This window comes from Alligator mississippiensis, chromosome 6 (assembly GCF_030867095.1).
Source record: "Alligator mississippiensis isolate rAllMis1 chromosome 6, rAllMis1, whole genome shotgun sequence".
Classification (NCBI taxonomy): Eukaryota; Metazoa; Chordata; order Crocodylia; family Alligatoridae; genus Alligator; species Alligator mississippiensis.
In genome coordinates this window covers 85,718,584-85,731,601 of record NC_081829.1, presented here as the reverse complement: position 1 = coordinate 85,731,601, position 13,018 = coordinate 85,718,584, and the positions used below count along the sequence as shown (strand labels likewise).

Below are 13,018 nucleotides of genomic sequence, written 5' to 3'. Positions count from 1 at the left end.
TGTAAGCCTTGCTCAAGCTAAATGCTCATAGATTCTTAAATCCAAATTGATCCCTTATGATCGTCCAGATCATCCTCTTCCATAATGCCACAGAACTTCACTCGCTAGTTCTTTACACTGGGCTAAAGACTTATGATTGTACTGAAAAGACATCCAGCTATTTTGCTGGACAATTTACCATGTGCCTTCATAATCAGTTCCAGTGGTTAAATCCTCATTGTTAAAACATTTTTCATCCTCATTTCAGCTTACATTTTTCTAACTTCAGCTTCCAACTCTTTTTGAAGCCATGATCAAAAAACCCCGTAACTTCTGCTACCAGTTTAAGCCTTCAACATTAACCAGCCTCAAGGTTCAAAAAGTTGACTGCAAACGGCTCAAAATTAGATCAAACCAAAAAGCTTTCATTCTGATAATGACAGTGCCTTCCCTTTTACAAAGAGTACAGGCCAAGTGGGGATACCTTGCACTGAAATCCCTCATCATGACAACTGATGTGAATTTTCTCTTCCTGGTGGACAGCAAAAAATCTTTGTAGCAGTTCAAGTAAGTTTCTTTGAGTTTTAATACAGCTCAGAGAAAAATTTTACAACTACTGCTTCAAAGGTCTAAAAGTGGCAATGAAATAGCAGGTTCAGTGAGGCTGCTGGCTTGTTCAATAACCACTTAGTAAAGGAATGTATAGGAATCCCCATCAATTTCCTTTGCTCTATTTTTAGGGGAGCTAAAAGGAGGATTCTGGTGCTTCAAGCCCCTTAGCAATTATAAAATGGGAGTGGGAGTCACAACTAGGTCATGACCAACTGCAAATACATAGATCACAAGATCTTTCAGGTCGGTGAGCAGGGATTAACAGAACTCTTTCTTTGACTAGATTGTGTATATGATTGAAAGCATGACTAGATTTTGATAATCACGTGACAGTAACCTTTAAACACAGCTCTTTGTCCATGGATTATGAAATGTTTTACAAATATTAACGAATTGTCCTCGGTATTTAATTGAACAAGCTTTTATTTACCTCCATGAATAGCTGTTACTGAATTAAATATCAAGTGACACTTGTGCATGTGTGTAAATAGACAGCACCCACTTGAACAGCTTACATAACCTGTTGCTCCTTTTAAACCTAATGAATACCCATTTAGGACTAATTTTAAACAGTTGTGTTTTTATAGGGTGCAGCATTAGATTGCCCCTTTCAGAGACCTTAGGTTAGATTGGGAGAGAAAAGGGTGTAAGGCTGTGAATGAAGCACAGGACAAAGTAGCAAGCCGCTATGTAGAGGGTTCTAGTTAGCCTGCTGGATTTAGCACAGACAAATGGGGCAAGAGAAGGTCAAGTGTGTGTCCAAACTAATTATTCAGTTGACAAAGTAACCTTTCGGTCTATGCATACAGTCAAAGCCCTCTATATTTTAAGGGTTGGCTATAATCAAAGAATTGCATTAGAGTGGACATCCAAGGAAAACAAGGCTCCATCCTATGGTTGAATAAGCACTTACTGAAGAGCGCAATAACCCAAAAGAGGAAATTATTTTATTCTCCCTTCTCCAAAGAGAGTCAAAAATGGAGCATCTAGGGCTAGGTATAAATCCGCAGCCTTAATACTGAGTCTATAAACTCTTCCTGCTACGTCTGCTAATGGACAGTTCTTACAGGACAAGTCATGGTAGCAAACTGAACAACTAGCACTATGGGACCCAAGAGATGTTCACTGTTGAGTCTTGGGGATGGAGCTGTAGTTTAAAGCAGCTGCATTGCTGTAGCCGCTCTCGCCCTAGCCCTGCCTCTCCTCCTTCCAAGCCCTGGTGCTGTCTTCAGAATGGGAACCGGGAAGGGAGCTCGTTCTGGGGGCTGCCCAGCCAGCGCTGGAGGGTGGGACCTGGAGGGTGGGAGAAGTGGATTGGACCCCGCCCCCCCCCGGGCTCGGGGAAAGGCTTCAATCCACCTGCACCACCCTCCAACGCTGGTTGGGCAACCCACAGGATGAGCTCCCTCCACTCCCTTCCTCCTCCCCCATTCTGAAAACAGCACCAGGAGCAGAGTTCAGCTGTGTCAGCCGAGCCCTGCTCCCAGCCATGCTGACAGACGTTAATGAAGGTGCTCTGCTTTGGAGCACTTTCATCTGAAACTTCATATAATGAGGGTTCAGACTGTCACTGGATCGGGCATTTTTAAAAAGCTCTACAACTGTGCACTTCTGTCAGTCCACAGCCACAGAGCACTTGCAAAGGCCGATTGTGCAACAAACTATCACATCTGTCAGTGCCACTGTCACATCTATCAGTGCCCTATGATCCTGCACAATACCACTCTCTAAGTAAGCATAGCACCAAACTTGATGCCACAATACACAATGGCTTGCTTACCATACATGTAGTCTCCCAAGTATTTTTGAACACATTTTGCAGTAATGCCTAATGGCCATAGAGCCGATGCTGGTCTCCAGTAAGTCACTTGTTTTATGAATCCAGACTAAGATCAGCATCAAATGACTCACTTTACTTCAAAAAAAGAACAAATACTTGGATGCCTTGCACTTATTATACATACTATATATAAACCTATGAAGGTGAGTGACTGCTCTAAAGGATAAATATTCCCTGTGCTAAAGTAGCTCTTTAAGCAGGCATTGTACACAACACATTTGCAAAGGTTCCTAAAGGCATATTTAGCAAAAAGACCAGAATAGCTTCCCCCACCCCACAGCCCTTCCTTACTATGCTACCATTAAAAGATTTTGTTTTACAATTTAAATGAATAAAAAAACCACACATCTAAGTGCACAAGATATCTTAGCTCATAAAATCTTCAAGGCAGGGATTGTTTTATGTTGTGTAAAGTATCTACAACATTTTTGAGTGCTCTTAAGATTGCAATAAAAGAGCGGTAAAAAAGAATAAAATGCCTCAAAACAGCCCCCCCCCCCCCCAAGAAAATATTGGGGCTCCTATATTATTGCAAAAGGGCAGGTCATCAGCTTATGTTAATGGTGACAGTTATACTGACTTCCTCAGCTAAAATACTCTCCCAGCTCCACTGATTTTGATACATGATGCTATATCCAACTCTCACCAGCTGAGGCTCTATCCCTAAAAATGTATTCAGGAAGATATTGGGTCTTAAATAAAAAGTCAACTTCTGCTGTGAAGATTTTTTTGGCAGAGGGAGACTGGGGGAGGAGAAGAGGTGGGAGCAGTGATGGAGCCCACTGAAGATGATCGTGTCAAAAACTTGGTGTTTTTCAAGGTTAATAAAATACATACAGGAGGTTATTTCCCAAATCCCACAATTCCCTCTATTCTACAACATAAAAACTCTTTATGCCATTAATTTGGAACCCTATTTTCTCTTTGTAATGATGATTCAGTGCTCTCACATCTGAAACTGTTTCAAGTAACTTTCCTGCCCAGGGAAGAAGTTTCCCTTTCTATAATTTACACTGTAGCAAGATATAGATGCCATTAATCAGATATTCATTTTGGAGGTGATGTCTTTTAAACTTGTACATTTAAAAATAATCATGATTATCAAATCATGGTCAGAAGAATCATTTTTCACTTTCCTGGAGAAAGAATAATATTTATCTTTTCCCTCTGCTACTACCAGTCTGCCTGGCAATACCATAAATACCTTCTGCTTCAACCCTAAAACCAATGAGGCCTTGCTGATCTGAAATCAGAATCATTCCTGTTATTGTTAGGCTCCAAGAAGTCAAAAACCCACCAGGTGGGCTATTAACAAACAAGTTCATTAAGTAGTGATGAGAATTTGAATTTTTTTTTCCAACATCCTGACGGTAATCTGAGAATAATTTTGCTACTGATAATCTCTACCGATGACAGACTACTAATATTATAATACTCGATTAACATTTTTCATGAATGGACAGTAGGAAGAGAGTTCCTTATACCCAAGTAATCAATCCCTTTATCATCAATAGGAATTTACATGGAAGGGATTCTAGAAATTTGCTGAGAAAAACCTATAGCTAGCCATGATAAGCAGAAACCAGTATGCTTTCTGTTAACACGTGTAAAGTAAAAACAAACCTGTATTCTTTTATATAAACAGTAAAACAGGTAATAGTCATATTTCCTATAGAAAGCTTGTAGCTTAGAAATGGTCCATGTATAATTATTTTGACAAGATTGTTTTGACAGGGCAATTCCCCACTGAGTTGCTTAGAGGGACAGAGAGGATGCTGTATTACATAATAAAAACCATCCTTAAATACAGAGACATAGTACAATTAAAAACACCATCTTAAAATTCAATAAATAAAGCAATTTGGTGACATCTGGCTCAAAGACCTCTCTAAAAGTCTGACAGATTTAGGCTCAAAACATTAGTTCTTAGTAAAACATGTTTTATATAAATCCACAGAAACATTTTCATTAGTTCTCACATTGATTAGAATTAATCAACGTGCATCTTCATTGCTTAGATATAAACACTGTACTTTAGAAGTTACAACTCAGGCCTGCAATGATTGTGCTGCAGCTTTAAAGGCAACAAGGGAAGTTTAGCAAAGACCAGTAATATCCAAAATAGGGAGTAATCCCCTAAAAGAATGATCTTCAGAATTAATGTCAGCAAAAATGATGAAAAATTAATAGCATTTAGAAAAAACATTTTAGGTTTAAGTACCTGAAGAACTGTCAAGAGACATAATTAAGGAGATACCTGCTTCTAAAAAAATGTTTGTTTTTTAAAACAGCAATGTTTAACAGATGCATACAAATTCAGTATGGTCTTGCACAGTGCAAGAATTTATTAGCATTATACACGTTGGTGCATATTCCCAATGAAGTCATTGAGTTAACTCACCTGCATAAGAGTTGCAAGACATGCAATCACAAGACAATTTAGAATACATGAAATCACTCTAAGCTAAACTTGCCAGATGATTTACATTTATCATAGCAATTAAGCTAATCCAATTATACTTCAGATCTGGAAAATAAACTCTTCTTGAAGCTGAAACTTGCTTGGGTGACTTACCTGCAGGTTCCAAAGTGGCATCTTCAACAACTAAATTGAATGATGGTCTTGCTAGGGCAAGTCCCGCCATGGTGACCACCACCAGGCAGATAAAGCAAGCCGAATCCCAGCTGACCATCTTTTTAGTGCAAGTTCCTGGTTCTTTTCCATATCTCCATGTGGACTTTAATCCCATCTGAACTCCTCTACAGAAGCATGGACTGAAAGCTGTGCCTTCAGCCTTGATAACACCTTCTCACTCGGAACTGCTGCTGCTGTGGGGAGGAGAGAGATGTAGCAGCGTCAGTGAAATTATCTTGAACATCAATTGAAAGTCTTCCCAAAACCTGGGCTGGGGAGGGGCAGTTTAACAGCTTCAAAAACATAGGAAAAATGTAAGTGAGTTTCCATCATCACCTGAGGCACAAGCAAGCCTCCTTGTTTTCAAAACAATTCTCAGCACATGTTTAGATAACTATTTTAATCACAGAAAAATATATAGCTTGGTAAGAAAAAAAACAAAGGCGCACACATGTGTGGACACGTAACTCTTAATGCTGCAAAATACCATGATTTATGCAAATTATATTTATGCTATTATTTGAATATTTAGAGATTTTGCATTGCTTCTCAGACCTTCCCCCAGACAGTTGTGTGGTCAGCTAGGTTTTAAAATAAACCACTAATTTTCTACAAAGCACAAAGTTGAGAAATATTGTTTACAGTTAGCTGGGTCTCGTGATTTATATTATCTGAGGGATTCCAGCTCTCCTATGTAACAACATTCTTCCATATTAACTTTCCTGCAATTTAAATGTTTGCAGGTCCTGGACGATTAAAAAGGTTCAGTTTTTGCAGCTGCACTTGTTAATGCCACTATTTTTTTAGAATATAAAAATCTGAATCAAGACTGCTATAGAATTACATTGCAAGACATTCTTCCTCAGGTCTCCTTAAAGTTGGAAAAGCTTTTGAATGTATCCCAACTACACAGTTGGTCCAATAAGAAATCCTTGCCTCTTATGCAGTTGCTATCTAGACCGTCACAGCTACATCATCACTCTTGCACTACCATAGAACTACACTTCTCCTAGAGATCACACAGCAACATCAGCTCCCATTTTTATTAGTTTACATACAAAATCAGATTTACCGCAATCTGTTAAATCAGTGGACATTGTGCAGACCTAGAGGAGGTTTATTGCACAATGCTTAAAACTAGCAATTTAAAACGATGAAGAAAACACTTTTTAAAGTAATAATGTACTGGGAAAAAGCACTAGTGCCAAAGAAACGTGCAGTTACCACAATGGACTAGGCTATCACTACAATGGCATGCCAGATGTGAATCAAAACACCACCACCGAATGGCTTAACAACTGGACCAGAAACAATCTTCTTTTCCCCTCAAAAACCAAAAGACCTCAGGGAACGAATAAATCAAGTAAATGCATCAATTATTCTGATCTGTGTGACCTAGTCAATGATTAATCTTAGTTGTATTAAGACCCAGCTGAAACTTCTAAGGCAGTAGTAATGAAGGGAGGAGGAGGAATCTAAAGTTTCTTTCTTATCTTCCTCCTCCTCCTCTTTCTCTCCCCCTTCCCATTCCCACATTCCCATTCGGTTTTTAATGGAAACATCTAAAAAAAAAAAATCTGCTCATTCTCTACCTACAGTACATTCAGCAATACAGGTAGTCAGACAAAAGAATATGTAGTTTTCATTTGCTGAGTACTAAAGAGCTCATTCAAATTCTAACTGAGAAAAAAAGTGTTAAGCTACAACTCTTCCCGTCCCTAGCGCTGAGGAGTGAATGCTCTGTTGTAGTGTATTCAGCCTTGGATACTGCACAGAGTACAGAAAGATGTTTAATATTAACGAATATTTTTAAAAGGCCATTGGATGGGTTTGGGGGTTTTCTTCTTCTGACATGAGATTTCAAGTCCCAGGCTTCTCTCACTGCCCTCATCTCACATCACCATGAAGCCTTCAAAGAAAACAACAGCAGCTCATAGAAGAGGGTGCTGAAAGTTATTGTATTTATTTAAAAAAAATGACAGGAGTGTGGAAATGCAGCCAGTTTTATAAGGGCTGCCTCTGTGACTGCTGGTAGGAGCAAGAACACCTGGGCTCAGACTCTTCATTTTGCCATTTGACTCACTACATGACCTGAGGAAACCCATATCTCTGTGCCTCGGGGTACCCATTGGCACAATCAGCGTAACACCTAATTAAGAGGTGGGTGTGAAGCTAACTTAAATAATTCCCATAAAGCCTTCTGTGATCAAGGGCCATGCAAATTCTTATCACAGCCAAGGGACATCACTGGCAAGAAATAACACATGAAAATGCTGAATTCAATTCCAGGTATCCAGATAACAGCTGCATTAGTCTAAAGGAAAAGGCAATCTGGACTCATAGTAGAGATTATATTTTTTATTAGACCAACATGATATTTGCACACACAAAAATTTCCAGGTCCTCTTTAAAAGTATTTAAGGCCACTCAGATGTTGATGACTCAAAGTTTTTAGGCTGCATGAAGCCCCTGAAATGGATTTAAAATGTGAACCTTCACCCTAGCCACCCTCCACTGCAGCAAGAGGAGGCTCCTGGCTACCACCCGGCACACCTGACCATTACCACAGGTTCTCCAGGAGCAGCTGGAAGATGCTCCGTCTTAAGGAAGGATTCAAAAGGCAGCAAAGCCTTTCCTACTTCACAGAAAAGCTGAACTCAGCTCTAGGGTCCCTCTATCTGAATCCAATGAGACCCAATTACAGCCATTTTCCACAGTCCGAGGCTCCCTTGCCTCCAAGCAGAGAGGGGACCCCTTTGACACGAAACCCAATTCTTTTCAGATTTTAATTGCCACCGTTGCTGGTGGACAATTCTTTGGAAAGCCCCCCTATCCCGGGTAATTATGTACCTCTATCTCAATGTTGGGAACACAGCCCCAGCATGCTTTTGGCCTCCACAATTCTGGCTTCCTGACTACAATACCATAATCCCTCCTGGAGTCTCAGACTCAGTGAAAGCCACACGTAGTGTTTATTTTTCTCCTTGAAAGGGAACTCTGTCTCTCCTCTCAGCCTCCACTTTGGGGAGGAGTTGTCAGCCTCCAATGATTGATCGCACTGCTTGCCACCCGCTCATCAAGTCAATTTTCACCTCCTCACATACCTGCCCAAATTTCTGTGCCAAATTGACAAGTATGGGAAAACAGCCGGAGTTGGGAACACGACCAAATTCCTCCAAGCTGTAGTTCCACTTTTTTTTTTTTTTTAAAGAAAACACACATAAACAAGTAGTACTTGTTCAGCAGTGGCATTAATTATATTCCCTGCTCACTGTTCTTTTAATCTCCTCCCATTGTTGTTTGTCTGGAGAGCCGCAATTTGTAGAGGGCCTGTTAGCCAAATCAATGCTGCCTATCCCCCATAGGCATCTTCGTTTGGAAGTCAAGGGAGGACACCCAAAATCAGGCTTCCCCCTTGGAGACACTGCAGCCTCCGAGCTTCCCCGGCGGGAAGGAGTTGCAGAGCAGCTCTTAAACTGAGCAGCTCAGAAGCGATAGTAACATGGAGCTCATGTTATAGCATCAGCGTTTAATAGTGGGGATACACAGGGCCACTTGGCCATTGAATGGTCATGAGGCGTCTTCCTCTTTTTTTAAGCTATATTAACAATATCTTATCATGCATCATATATTTAATTCATTCATATTATGTACTATCTTATAATATCACATTGATATAATTGTATCTATCATACATCGATATATCATAATATATAATCAAGTAACCATATTATAGTGTGTGTATATCTGTGTGTGTGTATACACATACATACATATACATATATATACACACACACATATATAGTGTGTGTGTGTATACACATACACAAGTATACTTTTTATATATATATATATAAAATGCGTGTATGTGTGAATGCATACACATACATATATATACATACACACTATATATATATATGTGTGTATACACATGCGTACATACACACACTATATATATGTATGTATGTATGTATATGTGTGTATACACATGCATTCACACACATATACATACATATACACACACACATGCCTATAACTGTGTGTGTACACATTATGCATCTAAGCTTGCTTAATAATTGTTTTCCAACTACTTAAGTTGGTCCAATAAAAGATACCAGAGTCCCCCAAAGAACCTGGTCTGCCTGTTATACTTGTGTACAGTCACGGTGTGCATATGTGCACGTTAGATATGAAAAGGACTGCACATCCCAAGTCCGTGGCCGAGTGCCCCGAGAACCGCAGCTATGAAAGGCGAGCTCTGCAGCACTCAGAGGAAGGGGCCGGCGACTCGGGGCTGTTTCTTCACTGAACTTGCCTGCGCGGCCGGCCCGGGCGCGGGGCTCTCGCCGAGCCTTGCCCCCCGGAGCCGAGCCGAGCCGGGCCGGGCCGGCCGGGGGATCTGCGCGTTCATTGACATGCCGGAGCGCGGGCGAAGCGCGGAGGCTGCTGATCGCTGTCTATTCAGCCCCCACCAGGCCATTCAGATGAAAATGAGTCAAGGCGGGTGGAAGATTTACAGGGATTTGGTACAAAAGCAGACAATGAGGGTTTAAATGTTGATGGCGTTTCACACCCAACCCAGAACAGGCCGTGTGAAAGGGCAGCTTGAACATTTCAATAGCTTTCATTAAGGGGGGGGTTGCCTTAAAGAGGGAGCGGAGAACAAAATAATCACCAGGGCTCCCTGCTCCCCGCCACTCGCTGCGTCCGAGCATCCCCGCCGGGCGGGCGCGGGGCCCCGCGGACAGGTGGCGGCGCGGGCGCTGCGGGCGGCGGAGGGGAGCGGGCCGGGCCGGGCCGGGGTGCAGGGATGCCCCAGGGCTCGGAGGGAAAGTTTGGGCGGCGCTTACCTGCACGGACGCGGCTCCGGGCTACTCCGCGGCCGCCCCCGCCGGGCCGGGACGGCAGAGCCCCGCGGGGCAGGGCGGCAGCATGACCCCCGCGCTCCGCATGCGGGCCCGGCGGGGCGCGGGGCTCCCTGCGCCCTCCCCTCGCCTGAGCCGGCAGCGGCGCGGGGGGGAGAGCCAGCCTCGGGGAGACGCGCAGGGCAAGGTCCCTCGGCGGCAGAGCCCGGCGGGGTGGACGAGCCGCGATCCCTGCTGCAAGCTCCAAAGCTTTGTCAACTCTGCTACCCTCTTGTCTCCTCGCAGCCGCAGCCTCCTCTCCCTCCCCCTGGTCACTCCCCCCAGCTTGAAACTCGAGCCATTTCCTGGACCGCTCCTCTCCCCTGCCAATCCCGGCGGCTCCGTGCAGCCCCGGGCTCCCCCTGCCTCCCCGCTCGGCTCGCGAAACGCCTCCAAGTGGCACGGAGAGAAATCTGCCCCCCCTCCCCGCTGCGCTCCGGGCTCCCAGCTTCATGCTGGAAACTCAGCAGCAGCCAGGATTTGATCCCCCCCCATCCTAAATGTACCTAAACTTTGTGACTGGCACCCCCTTGGGAGTCAGCACTGTGCCAAGGTAGGGGGAGCGCAAGCAAACTCTGCATGGCATTGGCTGCCTGCTAAATCCTCATCCTTACCGTAGCAGTAAGTCAATTAAAAAAAAAAAGGGGGGGGGGGGGAGAAGATTTAAATAAAACAAAAACCATACAGGTAAAAAAGTTCCGGCTGATTCAGCAAAGCATCCTTGGAAGTTTTGAAGATGCAAAGTCTTGCTGGGATGATCTAGCTGAGGATGGTCTTGCTTTGAGCAGGGGGTTGGGCTACAGCAGGGCTTCTCCACCGGTGGGTCGGGACACAAACGTGGGTCGCAAGAATATATGAAAGGGGCAAACAAACTTTAAAAATGGATTCTCCTTTAAAGGAGAGAAATGTGGGACGCTGTGGGTTTTCCCTTCCAGGCTGGCAGAGCTCCGGTGCTTGGGGCTGCCGGGCCCCCATGACCCACATACTCCCTCTTGCCCCACACACTGGGGGGCTGGGAGGCAGTAGGTCGGGAGTGAGGGGCACTGGGTTGAAAGGGGTCCTGATACAACCACTGGACTAGATGACCTCTGGAGGTACCCTCCAACCCTCATTTTCTATGATGAGTCTATGAAAGCACTTAAATTAGATCCTCGGGTCTCACATTAAAAACCAGGGTTTGTTTATAGCCAAAAACTTCCACGCTGAAATTCTTTGGCAGACAGAGATGGGCTTTAGCACGTGCCTGCGAGCTGTGCTGAATCAGATCCTTCTTTTTTTTTTTAATGGGGAAACCCATTGAACAAAACAGCCAGGCTCCCTGCTAATTCAGCAGATACCCAAGATAAGGAGCTGAGTTTTGGACTGCACAGACTCTAGGCACATAAGCAGAAAAATATGTGGCTTGCACATGACTGTCAAGCTTTGCAATTCCAGCTCATAGTTAGCACACATTAAAAAGAGCTAAAAAAAAGAAAGACTAAATCTGGCTATGAAATTTCCAGTGAAAGAGTTTTTAATTGAAAAATGCCGGTTCATCAAAAGCAAAAGGTTTCCTTGGAACTTGCCAGTTTTGACAAAATTTCCATGATACATTTTCAGTTTAAAACCAAAGAGAGAAAAATCTACCCTCTATCCCCGAACAGGCTGTAGCTGAGCAAGAGAGAGTAGAGAAAGAGACTTACCTATTCTAGCATAGCCAATAAACCACAGATTGAGGCTCTGCCCTGAGAGCTGGGAGGCCTGGGTTGGAATCACTGTTCTGAGTCAGGTTGAGCAGAGCAGTGTTTCTCAACCTGCGAGCTGCGACTCAAAGTGGGTCACAAGAGTATATGAAAGGGTCACAAACACACTTTAAAAATGGATTCTCCTTTAAAGGATAAATACATGGGAAACTGTGGCTTTTCCCTTGCAGGCTGGCAGAGCTCCAGTCTACAAGGGGCTGCTTAGGGCCCCCATGCCCCACACAGCCACCCCCTGCTCCACACACTTGGGGGTGGAAGGCAGCAGGGTGGGAGTGAGGGCCACTGGGTGGGGACTGGCCATTAACATTTACAAATGGGTCTAGGTGCTAAAAAGGTTGAGAACCACTGGAGCAGAGACTTGAGCTAGGTCTACCACACCCCAGTGAGTGCCCTAATCCCCATGCAGCGGGCTACTCCAGCAATGTCGTTCTTTCTTTTCTTCAGTAATAATTTTTAAATCATGTCAGTTATACCCCAATGGAAAAGAGGAACATATTTAAAATCTCTTTGTAGGATGGAAAAACATTTGACATGCAGCTCTATCATAACCTATGTTAAAATATTTTTCACAGTTAAAAAAAATCTATTTTTCACCACTTGGACTGAAGATCATAAACAGTACATTTGGAAGCTCATTAGTTTCCTATTAGTTGTAGATATTTGCCCTTTCAGCTGTCACGCAGTAACCAGTATAATGTGAAATGAGCATGGCAGAGGAAAGTTTAATTTCAAACATAAAAATGGAATTAGCAAAATAATTCACTTAAAATTTTATACTGAATATGTTTGGGAGCTAAGGCCTGTATCTACTTGTGTGATTGCAAAGCCCCAGGGAGTGATAAGCTCCCAAGAATAGCTGGGGTCTTTGGATTCTAATGCAATAAAATGTGCGTGTGTGTATGTGTGTGTGTGCGTGTACGCATATGTGTGTGTGTGTGTGTACACACACTTTATTGCATTAGACTCCAGCTGTTCTTTTATTTTATATATATTATAGATAGATAGATAGATTTATATATATATATATATATAGAGAGAGAGAGAGAGAGAGAGAGAAAATCAGATCTGAGAAGACTTTTGTGTTCAAACCATAAAACTGGGATCTAAATTTCACTAAAAGTGTATTCTGATATTTGTGTTTCCTATAAAGGAAAGCCTGGTCAAATTGTTCAACAATTTCAGTTATTTGCCTGGACACATACCTCGGCATAGCTAATGCATAACTATAGCATTTTGAAGCGCAATGTAGCTTACACCAACAGTGGTTTAATGTAATGCTTCTTTTAAATAATGTTCACAAAAAGCT

At 43.0% G+C, this 13,018-nt stretch overlaps 1 protein-coding gene across 8 annotated transcripts in view; it reads right to left on the bottom strand.

Moving 5' to 3' along the window:
• Window positions 1-13,018, bottom strand: part of FGFR2 (fibroblast growth factor receptor 2) — a 129,480-nt gene that overhangs the window by 94,349 nt on the left and 22,113 nt on the right. For 4 of the 8 annotated variants that reach the window (XM_006266127.4, XM_006266126.4, XM_006266129.4 and 1 more), the window contains exons 1-2: window positions 9,917-10,200; window positions 5,007-5,260 (exon numbers count right to left, since the gene is read on the bottom strand). In XM_006266127.4, coding sequence (XP_006266189.1) covers window positions 5,007-5,181 — 175 coding nt within the window. In that variant the 5' untranslated portion in view covers window positions 5,182-5,260; window positions 9,917-10,200. Of the gene's footprint in view, window positions 1-5,006; window positions 5,261-9,916; window positions 10,202-13,018 lie in introns of those variants that run through there. The other 4 variants (XM_006266125.4, XM_019485902.2, XM_019485904.2 and 1 more) reach the window with 4 other exon arrangements.